A 19,421-nucleotide genomic window follows, 5' to 3' on the forward strand; every position below is an offset into this window, starting at 1 on the left:
AACAAGGAGCACAGCGCACTGGGGAGAGAAAAGAAAAATAAAAAATCTCCTTCTGTGAAGCACTGAGCGAGGCTATTCCTGCCATCACAAGTTAGAGAACAGCCCTCAAAACATTTTATAGACTCATGGAAATCGCAGGGCTGAAAGGGTCCTCAAGAGGTCATCTAATCCAGCCCCCTGCGCTAAACCAGGACCAAGTAAACTTAGACCCCCCAACAGGTGTTTGTCTAACCTGCTCTGAAAAATCCTCCAGTGGCAGGGATTCCACAACCTCCCTTAATACCCTTTTCCAGTATTTAACAATCCTTATAGTTTGTCTCACCACAATCTCCCTTGGTGCAGATTAAAGCCATTACTTCTTCTCCTCCCTTCAGTGGACATGGAGAACAAATCAGTCACCATCCTCTTTATAACAGCCCTTAACATATTTGAAGACTTACTAGGTCCCCCCCACTTGGCTTTCTTTTCTCAGGAATAAACGTACCCAGTTTTTTTAAAACCTTTCCTTGTAAGTCAGGTTTTCTAAACCCTTTCTCATTTTTGTTTCTCTTCTCTGGACTCTCTCCAATTTGTTCACATCTTTCTTAAAGTGTGGTGACAAAAACTGGACACAATACTCCAGCTAAGGCTACACTGGTGCCAAATAGAGCAGAGCAATTACCTATCATGTCTTACATATGACACTCCCGTTAACATACCCAAGAATTATATTAGCCTTTTCTGCAGCTGTATCACATTGTTGGCTCATATTCAATTTGTGATCCACTACAACCCCCAGATCCTTTTCAGCAGTACTGCTTCCCCATTTTGTACTTGGGCAAATTGATTTTTTTCTTCCTAGGTGTAATACTTTGCACTTGTCTTCACTGAATTTAATCTGTTGACTTGAAACCCATTGTGCAATTTATTAAGATCATTTTGAACTCTAATCCTGTCCTCCAAAGTGCTTTGAGTTCATTAGCTCAGGGACAGGCATCTCCAGCTGGCTTGAGATAATGCGAACAGGCCTGCTTAGGCAGGTCAGTACCTTTTATTCAAGAATTGGTGCTACAAAGTTTTATTTGGCTTCTGTCTCCATCTCGTGGAGATATTGTGAAATAACAATAGTGCTTTTGGCATACACTGTACAGAACCTTTTGTTAAATAATCTCAACAACAGGTGAATCTCATAACCCCCAATTTACAGATTGGGAAACTGAGGCACTGATGTAAATTACTTGCCCAAAGCCACCCAGCAAGTCAGGAACAGAATTCAGATCTCAGTTCCCAGTTCCTTGCTCTTACCACTATGCTATGCTGGTGGTCTGTCTCCTGTTTTCTGGATTGGCATATTTGGCCCTCTAGAGTTACACTGACAATTCATCGGTTACCACAAAAATCTTTTACTGCTTTCGATACAAATAACTAGGTGGAATAGAAGAGAACTGTGCATTGCAGAGGAAAGACATCAGAGCTTGGGCAGCTGCACTAGAAGCTGTAGCAAGTGGCCTGCTCTGTCTATGCTGCTTGAGAATTTGGATGCACTGAGCTTCCTGAGATAAAAAGAGTTTATTTTCTTCTTTGTGTCTTTGGTCTCTTTTCCTTTGTTTACTCTTTTACTATTTTTTAGCTTGCTTCCCTTTCTTTCTGGTGGCTTTGTGGGGGGTGACATAGGAAGAGAGGGGAATCTGTAAAGAAAAGCAGAATGGTTGTAACAGAGAAACAAGTGGTCTTAGCATTAAAGATCCCACAGGAGAGTTTTGAAGATACAGCATGTGATTAACCAGCACTTGAGACCAGTACAATGGTAAAAAGAAATTAGACAGGAATATTCCTGTCTTATTTCAGAGCTCCATCCATCTATCCCAGCAGGATACTGAGTGACAATACACAACCAGCAGGATAGCATATCAACATCAGAACCATTCTCCCAGGCTGAATCCGCTCTAGGGACGGACTCTTACCTTGGCCTTGTCTAGGCTAGGAAAAACGGGTCCTTTTTTCAAGTCAAATTAACTCAGCTGAGCTCATTTAAAGATTGAAAACCCCAGTTCAGGCTAACCATGACCTATTATATTCCAGCCAAAAGGTATTAAAAACTGTCCACATTCATGTTGAATGGGGTTTTCTGTGGAGTAATAAGCTCCTGTGACCTAGCTCAGTTGACGGTGAAGGGGAAAGCACCTTTTCCCCTAGTCTATAGGAGGCCTGAGAATGGATGAGCCCTTTTGTGGCTGTGACACCACATCTACGTTAGGAAGGTTTTACCTATGGCTTTGTAAACACCAACAGGGAGATTGTCTTTACTTGAGATTTTTACCTTCGGCTGATCCCCCGGGTAAGTTAGAAGTGCATTGGCATTGTCCAGACTAACCTTTGCAAAGGTGTTAACAACTAGAGTGGATGTACCCAAAATGGTGATTGATTTATAAAATCAGCCGTTCATAGATAGGGTTCCCTTCTGGCCTTATGATTATTTATCTAAAGAATGTGAACACAGAAACACCCACGCCTTTGAACTGACCTCTTGTTGTTCTCCTTTTGGTGGGCCTAGTTTTGATGTCTGCAGTGCACGTAGTTTATTAAGCAAAAACATTTTATCCTTTCCTTCCTACAGTAAAGAAAAAAAAGAATGTTAGTAACTTGAGTGTGCATATTAGTCCTAATGCAATCGCAGGGCTTGTCTACACAGGGAAATTGACCAGGATAGCAATGACAATCGAAGTGGAATAATTGTGGAATAAAATCACATTTATTCCAGAATATCATGTCCACACAAGAGTTATGCTGGCACAGCTATAACAGAAATTGACTGGCATATGTATAGCAGAATAATTTCCCAGAGTAGATCAGACCCAAGTTATTCTAACTCCATTAGTCAAAAGTGTTATCTCTAGGTGGGCTGTATCCCCAAAGGTTTACTGAGGAGGCAGGGAGAGAAGCAGCCTGAAGCATTAGCTTTCCCAAAGCCAGCTGAGAGAATGCAGAAGAGGGAGTTGTTATGCATATAGTTACTGTCTCAAATCCTGCAGGAATCTGATTAAACAGATTACGTAGCTACCCTGCAGGGGAGGGGGGGGAGGAGAGATAAAAACATCTCCTCCAGCTGCAGGCAGACAGACAGGAAGCCTGCAGTGCAGCCCCTCTGCAGTCACTGCTCTAGCCAACAGGCTGTATCTTTCTGCCTCCATCAGGGTGGTCTGGGCCACTAGAACAGATCCAGTGGTGTCCACATATCAGTACATTCGGAGCCAGCATGGAGCCCACCTCCCTGGCACATGATAATTCTTATTCTTGCACCCAAGGAGCATACACAGGACCTTCGCCAACTGCTGAATTTCACCCAAGATCACTTCTACACAGACTTTACATGCAGAAAATAGGCCCCACATCCCAGCTTCAGAAAGTGAGTCAGCTCTGGCAGCTCCTGTCCTCTCCCTAGCAAGCCCGCCAGCTCTCCAGACTAACCAAATCCTGCTTAGCCCAAAATCTCAGGGATGGGGGCGCATGACCCAAAACTTTCACACAACTCAAGGTGCTACTCTAAGTCTGTCTTTATTGTCACAAAAGCCTTTGGGATGATGAACTTCAGACCCCTCCTCACACATACCAAGCAAAAAGCATAAAAATAATATTTACGAAAGTTTATTTCACAATTTAATATTTCACAAAGAAAATAAAGCAACTTCTCTGTGGTGTTTTTTACAACACCCAGGCTTTACTGTCCTATTAGACATTGGCATTAATGGGAATGGCATTTGCACTGAGAAGACTATACCCACCAATGCAATTTCTGTCTATTTAGAAACCAAATCTAACAAAGACACACAGTTTGCAGAGCCGGGTCAGACTATTAATCCTGCAAGTACCATAGCCTGACACCTAGCCATCTGACACCACACCTCTGCGGAAAGCAAAGCATCTCCTTGCTTCAAGTAATGCCTCTGACAAATTATGTAATGCCCTGCATAACCTTAAAATAAACTGCATACAGAGTTGATTAGTCAAGTGTATGTAGGGAGATTTTTTCCTCTTCGCACTTGTGCTAAAACAGAAACCTATCTGCGTGTACGCGTTGTATGCAACAGACATGGGGAAACCAGCTGACGTGTTTGCTGCCTGTTTTTTTATTTAAATAATAGAAACCTGAAAAACAAACTTACGTTAATAATTTGCTCGTGCAGGAGTCTGACCATTATCTTTCTTCCTTCTATGATTTGCCAGTAAAGATATGTGATCATTCTGAAAGGAAAAGAAAATTCAGCACAGAAGTATTTATTTTGGGTGATGCTTCTCTTCCAAATAACTGCCAAACAAGAAGAGCTCTTGTTCATTTTACACAGTGATTATTTGTAAGTAATATGCAGTATTATAAAAGATATTACCTCACCCACCTTGTCCCACTTATGAGTAATGGCACGCAAATACTAAATGGGTCAGAAGTTCTATTGGGAAAGACCCAAAGCTCTATGGGCTCTTACACAAATACAAGGCAGGCAGGTCAACACCACAAGGTACCTTTTAGTTCTAGACAGGAATCCATTGTTTTCAACCAACCTTGTACCAGTTCTTGGCACCGTCCCTCCCCTTCCCCTGCCAATTCATGAACCTTAGTAACTATCACATAGAGGCAAATCCTGGTTCCACTGGAATGTCTTGGAGTTTTGTTATTGATTTTTTTATGGGATCAGGATTTGACTCTTAGAAGGGAATGTGATTGGACTATGAGACTGGGAGCAATGACTCCCATCTACTATTCCCAATTTTCCTGCTGACTTATGGAGTCTTGGGCAAAACCCGTAACTGCTTTGGGAGAGCTTTTCAAAGGCACAAATGGCAGTTAGGTGCCAATGGGAATTACATGCCAAAGCCAGGTCTCTACTAGGGCCAAATCTACACTAGAAGTGCTTTGCTGGTGTATGGGAATGCCAGTATAAAATAGCAAAGGGCTCCTAGTGCAGATGCAGCTATACCAGCCTACCCATGCTTTGTTCCGGTACAGCAGTTAACCAAGCTTGTCAGGTCAAAAGCACAGTGTCAGTGGTATAACTGCACCTACAATAGGGGCTTTTTCTGGCACAGGCTGTGCTAGTTACAAATCACACCCCTGACTGACATAGCTATGCCAGCAGAAGTCTGTAGCGTAGACATAGGCCAGGTCTACACTACAAAGTTTTGCTGGCATAGCTACATTGGTTGGAAGCGTGTGGAGGTGGTGGGATGGGGTGGGGAAGGGGGGGGGAGAGGAAATCACACCCCTAACTGACAAAGCTCTGCCAGCAAAACCCAGTGAAGATGCAGCTTATATCAGCAAATGAACTCCTTTTGTTAATATAAGCTGCATCTCTGGCACTAAAGGGCTTTGCAATGTTGGCCCACAGCCTAGAAAAAGTTTACCAGTGCCAGCAACCCAAACAAACCCTCTATACTGGCATAACTTATACTAGTTCCTCGAAACAGAAGAAGCTATGCTAGCAAAAGGACCCCCTTCCCCTGCCACCCATAATTGCATCTACACTAGGGCTTTTGCTGGTATAAAAATGTCACCAAAAATAAATCACCTTCTAATCAACGTTACTATACTGGCAAAAGTTCATAGTGTAGACCCGGCCTGTCATTTGGGCCTTTGTAAATCTGCCCCGTTTACTTATCAATTTGCTGACCTTTCAAACTGGAAGAACAAACCATTCTATCAGTTGTACCCAAGATGATTTGCTTATTTTGTAAGTTTAAGTGCACTAGTGGGAAGAGGCTTTGTAAATCTGGATACCCAATAAAGTGGGTGTACTTGAAGAATGGTCTCTCATAAGGCTAGCGTGAGGTTGCTTTGTAAAGAGCTCTGAGCACCTCATATAAAATGGAACAAATTGTCTTTGCGTCTCTATTCACATACCACAAATTCTCACTAAATTTCAATAGATTTATTGTTTCCACCAATGAAGCTTTAAAATGTCCTTTGCATTTTCATCACAGAAAATGATCACCTCATGAAGAAGTTTCCCTCACTTTCTCCACCCCACCTAGTTTCATTTATGGACACTTACAGGACGATGACAGTGAGGATAAAGAAGAAATGCACACTTCCAATTAAGTTACGATAAATCCACACCACCCATTTCAAGCCGGAATAGCTGTCCAATATATGTATCCACCCAGAAACAGCATCAATTATGGAGGTCAAGCCTTTGAATGGACCACACTGGTTTGAAGGCGTCCGCCTGGAAAAACAAGACAAAAGTATATTTTTTAAAAAGTGCTAGTTCATTTCCTCTGGGCCTCTGTACCCTCACCCTTAGGTTAGTTACACCCGTTGCCGCTGAGTACTAGGTCTTCTTGGGAGACTGCCTACAGTTCAACTCACTAAAGTGTAACTGCATGAGCAAATCTTAACTGATAGAGGGCTTGCTGCATGTCTGTGTTTGAGTTTTTACACTGGTTGTTGGATCATATTAAAGAAGTTCTGTATTAAAATCACAAATGAGTTTGATTCCCCAGAGTTTAAATTCTAGGGTATTACTAATTAAGAGGTCTCTTGGTTTTTGGTACTGTTTCTCTCCCTCTCTGTGTGAAACTTGCAAGCTGCTAATTGCGTTAGTACATTCTAAGACAGAGTCTGTTCTCAAAGCAATTCACACAGAGAGAGACTCAAAGCAATACTCTGTAACAACAGAAACAGCACCCAGAGACTCCCCGCCCTTTTGTTGTATTAACAATTTTGATTAAAACAGAGATAGAGGATGTATGTGGATGGATGCTTGGTGTGGATAATAACTGAATGATCAGGGAGGTGCCAGCCTAAGAATCCAGTGTCCATCAGCTGAAGAAGGCATCAAGTGGAAATAACCAGAAGACCCCCAGAGGGCAGACTGGAATCCACCCAACAGCCTCCAGAATGGGAGAACCAAAGAACAAGATAACATCTGGCAGCACGGAGCCGTCAGGAATGTGCCATCTGCTGATTGATTCAGCAACAGCATGATGAAGCAATTCCCATAGACTGGCATAGGAAGAAATTCCTATAAAAATAGACTCTAGAAAGTGAGAACTTCGGGGTCTGATTCTGCAAACCAACTTCCAGGAGCATCAGATGAGCATCTGACAAGGCCGTGCTCCCTCCTCATGTCCAGGCCACCTGGCCAGTGGCTTGGCATGAGCAACTCTAAGGCTGGTAACTATGATAACAACCTTGCAGAACCTGTGTGTGTGTGTGTGTGTGTTTGTATGAATGAATGTGTGAATAAATATGAGATTGAATGGAATGTTATAGCTATAACTAACTGCTTACTATGATTCTTTCTGTATTCACAATAAATGTGGTATTTTGCCTTTTTCCCTTTAATAAGATCCTGCTGGTTTTTAATTTATTGGTATAACATGGTGACTCCCCGGCCGATAGCATGGGCCCAGTTGACTATCTGAGCAGAGACACAAGACCCTCTCACAGTAGATCAGTGGGCAGCACTGCCTTTCAGGTGCAAATCTCTAGCTAGTTATAACAAGTTAATTGCCATAGTAGAGGCTCCATAGATTTTGCAGTAAACTTACGAATGTAAGAAACCATTGCTTTTACAGATGCATCATGCATGCTTAATAAAAACCACAACACCACCACCTTGTTCTTCCGCCCCATTTTTGTAGAAGAATATTCAGATACGATTTTTGGTAAAAACAGGATGTGACTCAGCCCCTAGCAAAAGCAATAATTTTCAGACTAAAAATAAAAAGGTCTTAGCATTCATGAGATAGGTTAATAAAGGTTTCTGTTTGTGATAAGGTGGATGGTTTGGTTTGCAGAGATCGGAACGGAGCCAAGCCATGCAAGTCTGAATTCAGTGAAACCTCCCAGTGTTTATGAAGAACTATTAGGAAACATCCCACTTGAACCCTGATTTCTGGGTCTGCCCTTGATCTTAAGTCACTTTTTGGTAGCTAGCAAGTGAGGCTGCTGTACTGGGGTGAGAACTGCAAGAGAGAAGAGGAAATGGGTTTGTCACAGAAACTTCTGAGAGAAAGAGAGGAGGGAGAGCCAGATTGGAACAGCAAATGCTTCATGTAATAACCAAACTAAACTCAAGCTGCCAAACAGAGGTTTGCAGCTCATCTGATTTTTCTTATAAGAGTTTTCTTCCTCCACACATCTTGCATTGTTTCTTGGGGCTCCTTTTGTTCCTCCAGGTGGGAGAGCAGAAGTGAATGTAGGGAAAATGGACAAACAGGAATAGCAGCTTCTATCTATCATACCTACATGGCTCCCATTACCATCGTATCTGAGTGCCTCACGCAGTCTTTAGTGCATTTATTCTCACATTACCCTGTGAAGTAGGGAAATTCCACTCTCTCTCATTTTACAGATGGGGACCTGAGGCAAAGGGACACTATATGACTTGCCTGAAATCACACAGGATGTCTGTGGCAGAGGAAAGAAATGAACCTAGATTACTCACATCACAGGCCAGTACCAGCCTTCCTCTGCTTCCTTCTCATCCCTCAGACCTTTGTGGGGAGCCGCACGGTCTCAATTTCCACTCTCTTTCAAAAGCTGAGCACAGCTTTCAAGAGATTAACTTAAACTCTGTGAGTTTGCAATAGTGTTCTTCAGAGTCCTGAACAGTTTATGAGCAACACTCGAAAGCTTTCAGTGGAAGAAAACGCAGATTTTTCTTTACTATGTATTAAAATATCTCTACCCTGTCTGGTTTCTGTGAAAGGTGTAATTCAGTTTGGAGATAGTGAAGACTGAATGCTGAGGCTCTTTCCTACCTCCAGATAGTGACCGCCATTACAGCCAAGACTCCAGTAAAGGAAGGGAAAAACAGCAGAAAAATGAAGAGCGTTGTCATCTGAGAAGCTCTCCAGACTTTGCGAGGTGGTTGACAATTCCTCATTAGACTGACCTTTAAAAAAAAGAAGCACACACACAGATGGAGTTGTGTTACATGCCACTTAAATACCTGTGTTTCAGTCAATCCAACTGAAATTCCTAGCAAATTCATAGGAATAGCATTCATCAGCAGTTTCCAAACGGCACTTCCAGCAACAAACATACTACATCATTATAAAGTACAGCCTTTCAAATAGCGAGAGGCAAAACTGGATTCTGTTGGTCAGGATTTTGAAAACCAGACTAAGGGGCATTTCACCTGAACCCCAAAGTTCAAGGGAGTTTTGATCAATGGTACAATTCTACTTTCAAGACCACAAAACATTTAATATTTGTTGAGTTTGAGAAGGACTCAGCGAAGTCAACTTCTCCTATACGCTATGGCAGTAGACTCAGGCGGTCTATACTTACAATTTAGATCAATTTAGCTACATTGCTCAGGGGTGTGAAAAAATTCACACCCCGAGCGCCGTAGTTAAGCCAGCCTCGCCCACTGGTATAGATGTGGCTAGGTCGATGGAACAGTTCTTCCACTGATCTTGTTACTACCGCTTGGGGAGGTGGATTGCCTACAAATCAACAGAAAACCCCCTTCTCTCAATGGAGGATACATTACAGCATCACAGCTGCAGCGGTAGCACTCATAGTGTAGATGAAAATACTAAATTCAATTACTGAAAATAGTGTGGTCATGCATACAACAATGGGGGGGCTTCTGGTTTTGGGTGGTGCGTGTGAGTGTGTGTGTCACACCCACCCACCCAAGCTTTCATTTCACTACTTCATTCTCTCCACCTGACACATTTTGCCTTTAACCTCTCTTTTTGGCCCCCCAAAGAGCTTTTTCTGCAGAGGCAGTACACAGATACAGTATCATTCAAGGCTCCTGACAGTAACAATCCATGTTTCGAGAACCTGAAGCTTCCACCTTGCTCCTGAAAACTCAGGTAAGAATTTGCTCTTGCTGAGATGTTGGACTAGTTAGGGTTCATGGTTCTTGAAGAGAAAATATAAAGCTCCTTACCTTTTTTACATAAAATATTATAAAAAATGATATAATCTGCATGGCTGGCATTAAAGGTGCGAAGAAGATGCCAATCCTACAAGAAAAAAAAAAAAAAACGTAGGGGAGAAAGAGTCCAAAAATGTATGAGAACTCAGTCTTTGGTTTTTACTGCATGGTATGAAAGTAGAATATATTTGGATAAAGTTATTATAATATTAATATTGTTAAATGTAACAATAAGCAAAACTTGCTACTAGATAAATTAACCTTTTTAAAAATTATACTTAAAAATAAAGCAAAACATTTTATTACACCCTCCCCTTGCAATATTCTTTTAGAATCTGGAAAACAATTTCCTTCCTTATTCTCAAAAAGAACAGGAGGACTTGTGGCACCTTAGAGACTAACCAATTTATTTGAGCATAAGCTTTCGTGAGCTACAGCTCACTTCATCGGATGCATCCGATGAAGTGAGCTGTAGCTCACGAAAGCTTATGCTCAAATAAATTGGTTAGTCTCTAAGGTGCCACAAGTCCTCCTGTTCTTTTTGCGAATACAGACTAAGACGGCTGCTACTCTGAAACCTTCCTTATTCTGTCGCTCATCGGACAGACTCCTTCCCTCCTTGTTGCTAACACCATCTGATATTAGAAAAGCTTCGATGGTGATGCTGCTTCAGTAGGGAAGTAAGACATAATATCAAAGACCCAGGATGCTCCTTCCACAACCTCCTTCCACCCCCAAGTTTTCAGTTGTGGCCAGAAAGAAGACTACTTTGTGTAGGTGCTGCATAAAGTCACTGTTATTAGTTTTATTTCAATTCTGCAGCAGTGGCGCTGGAATATTTTTAGTAGTGGGGGTGCTGAAAGCCAGCCCCCTTGCCCCCCCTCCCCCCGCTGAGGCTGGGAGCAGGACGGTGTCTCCAGGAGGGGGGCACCCGGACAGGAGTAAGGGGGCTGAGGCCACAGCTAGGGGCAGGTGTGGGGCCAGGAGCGGAACCCCGGGCAGGGGCCGGCAGCCAGGACCCCACGTGCAGGGCCAAGAGCAGGGCCCCAGCTGTGGGGATGGGCATGGGGCCCCTGGAGTGGAGCCCTAGGAGTGGGGCCCCAGGTGCGAGGCAGGCCCCAGGAGCAAAGGCCTGAGAGCAGGGGGTAGGGCTGGGCATGGGGCCAGCAGCTGGGGAGCCAGGCCAGCAGCCAGGGCCCCAGGAGCAGAGCCCTGGGCGTGGGGCCAGGTGTGACACCTTGGGCACAGGGCCAGTGGCCGGGAGTGGGGCCAGCGGCTGGGACCTGAGCCCCAGGTGAGGTAAGGGGTTGGGGAATGGAGTGCGGGCAGAGGGCTGGGCCAGGCATAGGCACAGGAATCACCCCCAGGTTTTTGCTCAGAGGCAGCGGCTGGGGAGTGGGGCACAGGGCCAGCGGCCTCGCATAAAACCTGGGGGTGCTGCAGCACCCCACCCCTACTTCCCACGCCTATGTTCTACAGAGTGGGGGATGATAAAAAACAGGAGATGGGAGTGCCTTTAAGTTACAATTTTAATAAAAGGTAGGTTAAAATGTCTTTCTATCGAGGTTTTTATACCATTGTGGTAGCCAAGCACTTGTAAAAGTGGTCACAGTTCAGGGCAAATGCATCTGTATTTCCTTTCCGTGGTTCACCATGGGACGCACTCTAGGCTCCCAGCTCCTAGCCGTCGCCTCTCCTGGGTAAAGACCCATGTCTCTCTCCCTCCTGACTGGCCTGTTTCCAGGCTGCACAGTCCTTTGCCTACACTAGCAAGCCAGACTGCCTAAACAGGCCTCTGTCTGTGCTTTGCTTTCTTGCTGAAGGCTGTGACCAGTGTGTTGCCAGCAGTTACAGATTACCACACAGCTCTTTATAAGCAAAACACACTTATTCTTAAGGTGAAAGCATTACAGAGAAAACATATTAAAAACAATAAAGGAGTCTACAAACCTGCTAATAAGCTTTAATCTCCCCCTGCCCCAGAGATCATTCCCAACTCCAACAATGGCTCTGGTAAGAGTCAGTCCTTCAAACCCCACAGAGAGTTTTCCTGTGGTTACAGGTTCATAGAAGCCTTAGCTCAGAACTAGCCGACCTAGGAATAGGTCAGTCCTTCCTTTATACAGCTTGGGCCTTTGATCATGAGACTCGAGAAGAATAATCAGGAAATAGGGTGTAGCTTCAAAAGACCAGGTTACATACAATCCTGGCCCACAATAATAGATCAATCATTCATTTAATACAATGAACCCTAAGCTACTTAAACTTAATTCAATGAGGTCTCCCAGGGCAATTTCCTGCCATATCCTTATCCATTGCAAACGTCATCATCAGGCTGTTTTTCATAGTGCCTCTCTAGGAATAAATAATAATATCTTACAGCAAGTATGAATGAAAACTCATCACTTACCAGGCCAAAGTCTGTGTGTAGATCAAGTCTAAAACATTTCGTGCAATATCAAATTCTGGCACTCCAAGTTTTTTGCAACATTTAGTTCCAATGATTCTGAAAATGACACAAAATCATTAACTATAGAACTGCAACAATCTTTAAAGAAATTCCTGCATATAAGTAACAATAACTAACTATATGTGGATCTATATTAATGGTGTATTATGCAAAAGTGTGCACCGTTTGTCAGTTAGGCAGCAAATGGAAGAATAAGCACATATATGTTTGGCAAAATACTGATGTTCATGAATATGCTGCATGGATGACAGAAGCCAAAGAACATTTTTCATTTGCGCCAAGAGTTATGCTATATAGGATGAAGCAGCTGAAATGTACATGTGAAAACACTTCTCTTTCAGATAATGGGTACAAACTGAGCATTAATTTAAATGTTGACATCAAATCAGTAAGGATGTAATCTAGAAATCGCACTCACCTTCTTACAAATTCTCCAAAGAAAGAGCCAAACAAGCAAAATATGAAGTCAATCACAATGAGACGGTAGATATCTTGGCCAACTAGACTTTCCCAGCACTTTAAGAGAGAAAAATAAAGGGTGTATTTAATTCAAATCCTTCTGTCTAGTGTTTGAACTTCCGGATCCTGATCCAAAGCCCATTGAAAGACAAACGGAAAAACTTCAGGAGGCTCTGGCTCAGATCCTTGTTCACCCTAGTTTCCCTCCCCCTCAGACAGCCTCCCAAAACAACCCCAGTGAGGATATAGCTCAAAAATGTGCTAAGATCCGGTACAACAGAGTTCATCATTGTCTCTGTCTATAGAGTGAGCTACAGCAAGTTCTGACCTACGCCGGATGAATAATGTCATTCTATGACTTTTTTCCCCACAACAATTGTTTCTCCAAAGATTCCTGGATCCAACTGAAGAATGTCAAGGCCACAATTCCTTCCCTCTCTTAAGAGCCCTCTGCACCTGGGCTATAAATTTCATCCCAACAGACTGTCATCTTTCCCATACCTTTTCCTCCACTGATCACATATTTCCTGATGTTCAGACAAAAGATTATGGAAGTGTTTTAAGGCTAATTCCTGACCACGTGTTTTATGGCAAAGTTTTGTACACATGAGGGATTAAAACTTTACCTCTTTCTCCGATGTAGCCACATCGTTAAGCCAGTAGTAGCAGAGGATTCCAATTATGGATATTTTCAGAAAAATATTTCTACAAAGAAGAAGTAACTATATTGATTCCTGTTAAACAAACATGGAGGGATGTGACATCAGTAGAACATCACTCCTTTCTAATGCGTTTGATTCTGTGAAACAAACGTTGCAAGTGAGATGTGTGACGTTCCATGTGGGAGAAAGGCAGCAGCATTTGCACACTGTCCTACACTAGGGATGTCAGCTTTGAAGTATGGTGCAGCTCCACTTGGCCAGCTTTAGAAGACACTCTCAGTGGAGCAGGGATGTTGGTACCTTGTACTGCTGTAACCAACCCTCCCTCCATTTTCCATCTTTCCCGCCCTGGGGTCTGCACCACAGGCTGAGCAAAGCCCAGTGTACCAGGATATGCCTGGAAGAGAGGGAAACAATACCTTTGCCTCCACTGAGGCTGTGGCACTGTAGCGAGCGCCGAGTACATAACAGGCAGCGTTAGAGGTGGAGTCACAAGTCCTTTGAATGAAGTGACTGCCCTGATGCTTTCAGTACTCTTTTGTCATGGGCCTTACCGTCGACAGAAAAAGTGCAGCCAGCTTCAGGCAGCTCGGGCGGCTAACTAGGAGAGGATGGCACTGGATACCTGATAACCGTGACGTAGAGCTGATGTCTGGGATACTGGAATTTCTCTAGGAGTTCAAACAAGGCGAAGCAGAAGGGGACGAGGAGGTTGAGGAGAGACACAACAATGGGCAGCACTAGCGTGGCAGCCTCGTTTTCCAGCTCACTTTTGTTACCTTCCAGGAACTTAAAGGGAAAGAAAAATAAAGGGCAAGAGAGACTCCCCTCAGCGTGGTCTTTGTGGAAGAGTTTGCACGCAGCGCTGCCTGCATTCTCTTGGAGAGTCACAGCTCTGCATTTAACCTATGCTGTTAGGCTTTCATATGTCCCGACCTGCTAGGATGGACCTCTGTAGCCACACCGGCTAAGGGATGGCACTCGCAGATCCGAGTGCAGTATTGGGGCCTTAGAGTGCACCAGAGATAGGTCAGTGCACCAGAGATAGCATGTTCGGTCTTTTCATTGTTTTTCTTTGTAGTACCTAGCAGAATAAGGCTACTGGAATCCAAACTAAGCAATTCTTCCTTCTGCCTTCTAGGCCTTGATTGTTTAACCTAGTACTAAGTTACTGAAGGTTATATGAGAGTATTGGCAGAAGCAACACCTATTCTGCCTTATTGTCTTTCAAGCCTTAATCATGAACAGTCATTGGCACTCAAGAGTCCAGCATACCAATGTTGAAGCCTGTGTTTCTAGGGTAGCAGTTTACCAAACCTGGTCCTTACCTGTAGATTATTTCTTGAGAGGAAGTAAACACCAGCACAACAAGCAGCTGCTATTCCCAAGGAAGCCACCCAAACCACCAGATGAACAGCGATACGAGCGATTCTCTGCTTTAGAGAAAGGTTCAGTACCTCGAGGGTCACTTCAGACAGGAATTCCTGCAATCAAACACTTGCGAATTAGGCATAGTCCTTAGTCAATAGTATAACAAAAATAAAGGGAAAAACATGAGCTGGGGCAAGGCAACTGTTCGTTCATGTGCACAGCTATGTAGCATATGCCACAAAGAGGGACAGAAGCATGTTATATGGAAACAATCTCAGTTAAATCAGCAGTACACTAAATAATGCCAGGCAAAGAGCAGAGTGCTCCCCCTACCTTCTAGCTAAAGGCCACCATTTGGCTGCAGGTCTCGGGGGAAAAAAATAGAGATGGGAAAATATTCATGCCACTTGTAGAGATTCAACTGCCAGGACAAAAAAGACGTCCTTTAGAAATATGTTGCTAAGCCAATGGCAGGTAAGTAAATGGCTCATAACAGAAAAGCTTCACATAGTCAACTAGTGGGGCAGGAAGAAGTCGGATCTCTGAAGTATCAGATGGCACTTTCTTGAGCAAGTCATACATTCAAACCGAGAGTTAGATCTGCTCACACGGGGAGAGGATTTCTTTCTGACCCATTTCATTCTGTACCTTTATTTGCGTACTGAGATTGCTTTGCTTCAGTTTCACAGCTTTCTCATTGGTTATATTGAAGTCCCAGATGCAGAGAAGCTTGGCAGCACTTCCAGAGTAAGTGTGAGGATTGATGAAGTTCTTACGGAAGGACTTTGCCATGCTGCAGTAGAAGTTACATGCAGGAGATCAGTATTATGGAAATGCAGGGAGTCTTTGAGAGGAAAGACCCAAAAAGGGGGTGGGGGGGAGGGAAATCAGTCTTGCAAACTACAGAAATCTACCTTCCTTGATTAGTGAATGTAGAGTTCAGTTACAGTCACTCCCCTTTCCCTTTATGGTCAGGTCTCCTTACATACCCTGCTACTTCCTGCCTTCTTTTCCCCTATTCTATGTCAGCCATGGCTGCGTCTGATTAAATGCAGCAAATCACTCGTGGAAGTTATGGACAGCAGCATTCATAACAGGGGATTACACTCAACTGACTGAGCCAGAATTCTTCTGGGGGTCATTGGTGGCTCTGCAGTGATTCTGGTGGGTCTGGCAGCCCTTTGGACACTACGTAGCCCTAAACTGGGGAAATCTGATGACAGCGTATTTAATTTCACCAGATTCTTTTATTACCATCAGGAACTAGAAACAGGAATTTGTCAACAGCAGCATGTCCAAACTAGTGGCCCAGGATATTATTACTACTATTAGTAGACGTTCTTAAAATGTTAATTAATAGCTTTTTTGTCTTCATACAAATATATCCATTTTAAAGTGCAGGAGGAATATATAGTTATTGTACCTGTACACCAAGCTAAAGAAGCAGATGATGAAATAAATCCCAATAGTGAAAATATAGGCCAGCTGCATATTATAGGAAGAGTTGTTCTCAGTTTTCGTGATTGTAGAGTTGGTGTAAAAACCATAGTAGAGCACTGTTTTTTTAAAATAACCCTAAAATGATATGGAAATTGGGTTAGCACTCAAAAGACATGCTGTTGATTGAATATAGTGGAGTATTCAAGGGTCTTATCCTGCAAAACTTGATTGACAGGAACAGACCCATTCACCCCAATGAGATCACTCTAGTAAGGTTTTTGCAGGATTAGGGCCTTCTTTCCCCCCCCACTACTGATCACAATTTTACAGGTGCCAAGTGCTTCTTTTGGCCAGTGGATCACCCCTCCTTTTCCTAGAAATCATCGTAAGGAGCTGCAGGTGCACAACACCTTGAAGGAGTGGACCTTATTTAAAATTATTGCAACTGGCACTAGATCAAAGCTTATTTGGCCATCCTTCCTAAGAAGCACTCTGCAAATACTGTAATCCCTTATCGCTGTACTTTTCCTTTGCATCCAGAAACTTAGGAGCACAACCGTTTTACACCTGAAGACTGAGAACCATTAACTGAAATGCACAAATGCAACATTGCAAGAGAATTCCAGCAGGAATGTTCATATTTACCCTTCTTAAAAAAACCAACATGGCTTCCTCACATTGAGAAGGTCTTAGCTACCAGTCTGAGTTATTATTTCACTAGATAGACCCTCCCACCCCGCCCCAGGTGTAGATAGACCCCCCCTAGGTGTACAATGGAAATGATGCAACTTTCTTGTAAAGGTCAGGTGTGGAAAAAACTAACCTCCCCAAAAATGGAACAGCTCCTCCTCTCTGACCAAATAAACAAACCAAACAGGAGCGGAGTGTCAGTAAAATTAGCACAGTTTGCGATACTGGGGTGTTTAACTTTAGGTTTTTCTTCCCCCCAAAAATATTTAGGTATTTAGGCCCTGATGGTGCAGAGATCTCAGCACAGATTTAAAGGTCCACTCAAGTAAAGCCCCTCTGAGTTCAACAAATCTCTATGCAAGATTTGCCCAGCTCCTTGCAAAAATCAAGAATTTAGTGCTTATGAAATGTGCCGGGTTCACAGCATTAGAAACTGAAGTCCCTAACACATCTGCAGAGGAAGGATAGCATAGGAAGATTCACTGCTGATAGTGTCTTAGGATAATGCAGAAGGGGTTAAAGGATAATGCAGTCTTCATGCCTATTCAATCGCTTGCTGAGAGGCTGTCAAAAAGGCACCAAGCAGTTTTTGAATAGGACACAAATGCTCTAGGAATTAGAGTGAGATCAATTAATATCATACAGGCGACTGGGCAGCTGTTAGTTGGTTATGACTTTTGTTCAACATGAACTATAAGTCAAATTAAAATTTTTACAGTGACCGGAAGCAAATAAGAGCACTATTAAAACTTTTTCCACTCCACCCAGCTGTTACTAGAAAATACTTGTGGCTGTTTTTTTGCATTAGGATGATTTTATAAAATGTATTTCTTGTATACAGTATTAGTTTGTGCCCGCCTCTACATACTCACAGCCCCGGAGAGAAGCTCCAGACCGTTGAACGAAAGGTTATTTGGTCCTGATACTATAAGCTGTGGGATTGTTATGAAGCTGAAGTTTACAAGGAATGAGAAGATGTTGAAAGTCAGTAACCACTTCAGAAAAACAAAATATGAAAGAACACTGGTTCCAAACTTGCCACCGATGACTTTCAGAGTCTTCTGCCATAGTTGCAATAGGTGCCAATATTCCGACAGGCCATTTTTAAATTGCCGATAGGACTAATATTAGAAGGAGACAGAAATATGATCATTAACAGGTAATCTGATACTGCACTTGTTACATAGTATTCAAATTAAAGTCACACAAGACAATCCCACATTTCTCATATTTGTATTTTTAAATTAGGAACATTTTCCCCTCCTTCACTTTCTTCTCATTTGTAGGATGCCTTTCCTTGATTTGAGCTCTTAAATGCTACCATAATCCAACTTAATAAATAAATAAATAAAAATAAAAGTGCACTGGTTCTTTGGCCTATTGGCAAGTAAAGGTAACACAAGGGAATATGCTATGCAATTCTGGAGTTAGCAATGAGATCTTCGTTTTAAAAAGTTTAACCCAACTTGTGTGAACAAGGAAGGTTACACTTACCAATGCTGTTTTGTACAGACACTGTGTACAACAGTTAATCTGAGTACGGTAGCTCGCTGATTTTTTCGTTTTCTCCATGAGAACTTTATTTCTGTGGAACAGCATGGAGGAGGGTGATTAAAACAAAGAGGAACTTCTCATTTAACATACCATATTGTGTTTTACAGACTGCTGCAAACACAAATGTTATGTACGTGCTCAGGAGCACAGTTGGGCAGGATATGGCCAGTGTATTCTTTTGAGAGTTTGAAAATTTTTACCATCCTAAATCAGGACAAAAGATCAACATCACAAAAAAATTTTGCTAGATGAAAGAGTCCCCCCAAAATAATAAACAAATAACTTTCAGTTTGGGTCAATCGAAATATTTTATTTCAATTTCAACATTTTTTAAAACAATGCTTTCAGTCTAATTAGTTTCACATTTCAAAACAGAAAGTTGTTTCAAACTAGAGCAAAAAATCAGAATTGTTCATATTAAAATTATCAAAAAAATTCATTTTGACATTTAAAAAACTTTTAAAAAAAATTTCAAGTTGGAAAATTCAACTAAAAATCAACCTGGTTTTGAAAACAGTTTTAGTTTTGACAAATCAGCATTTTTCAGAAAAAAGGTGATAAAAAAATTCCCAGCCAGCTCTACTCAGTAGCAGCCAAAAAGTTACTCAAATGTGGACTTTAGGGAGACAGCTTTGCTGTTTGTCTTTCTGTTAACTCGCAGCCTGCCTCAGGACAGACAAGTCTGGTGCCAGTCTAGCCTCCTTGCATCTAACACCTGCTTATTGTTGGTGATGGGCTTTGGATAGCCTCTACAATGGCATTGTGATAGTGGTAAATCAGCCATTACTTTCAACCTCTTTTGCTTGGCCTCTTCTCCACTCTTATTGCTGAAAACACTTTTGAAACTCTTAAACATCACAATCCATATTTCATATGACATTTCTTATATAAACAGAACAGGAT

The 19,421-nt window shown here is 42.6% G+C and overlaps 1 protein-coding gene across 12 annotated transcripts in view; it reads right to left on the reverse strand.

Moving 5' to 3' along the window:
- TMC5 (transmembrane channel like 5) overlaps positions 1-19,421 on the reverse strand; it is a 55,645-nt gene that overhangs the window by 3,954 nt on the left and 32,270 nt on the right. For all 12 annotated transcript variants that reach the window (XR_006284564.1, XM_043524526.1, XM_043524525.1 and 9 more), the window contains 14 exons: positions 18,459-18,549; positions 17,837-18,085; positions 16,258-16,409; positions 15,483-15,627; positions 14,792-14,947; positions 14,089-14,252; positions 13,428-13,506; positions 12,761-12,858; positions 12,283-12,378; positions 9,885-9,960; positions 8,740-8,873; positions 6,024-6,197; positions 4,143-4,221; positions 2,504-2,590 (listed from right to left, as the gene is read on the reverse strand). Coding sequence is in view for 11 of the 12 variants with exons in the window: in XM_043524526.1 (XP_043380461.1) it covers positions 2,504-2,590; positions 4,143-4,221; positions 6,024-6,197; positions 8,740-8,873; positions 9,885-9,960; positions 12,283-12,378; positions 12,761-12,858; positions 13,428-13,506; positions 14,089-14,252; positions 14,792-14,947; positions 15,483-15,627; positions 16,258-16,409; positions 17,837-18,085; positions 18,459-18,549 (1,780 nt within the window). In the remaining variant the exon portion in view is untranslated. The remainder of the gene's footprint in view (positions 1-2,503; positions 2,591-4,142; positions 4,222-6,023; positions 6,198-8,739; positions 8,874-9,884; positions 9,961-12,282; positions 12,379-12,760; positions 12,859-13,427; positions 13,507-14,088; positions 14,253-14,791; positions 14,948-15,482; positions 15,628-16,257; positions 16,410-17,836; positions 18,086-18,458; positions 18,550-19,421) is intronic.

Source organism: Chelonia mydas, chromosome 10 (genome assembly GCF_015237465.2).
Source record: "Chelonia mydas isolate rCheMyd1 chromosome 10, rCheMyd1.pri.v2, whole genome shotgun sequence".
NCBI lineage: Eukaryota > Metazoa > Chordata > Testudines > Cheloniidae > Chelonia > Chelonia mydas.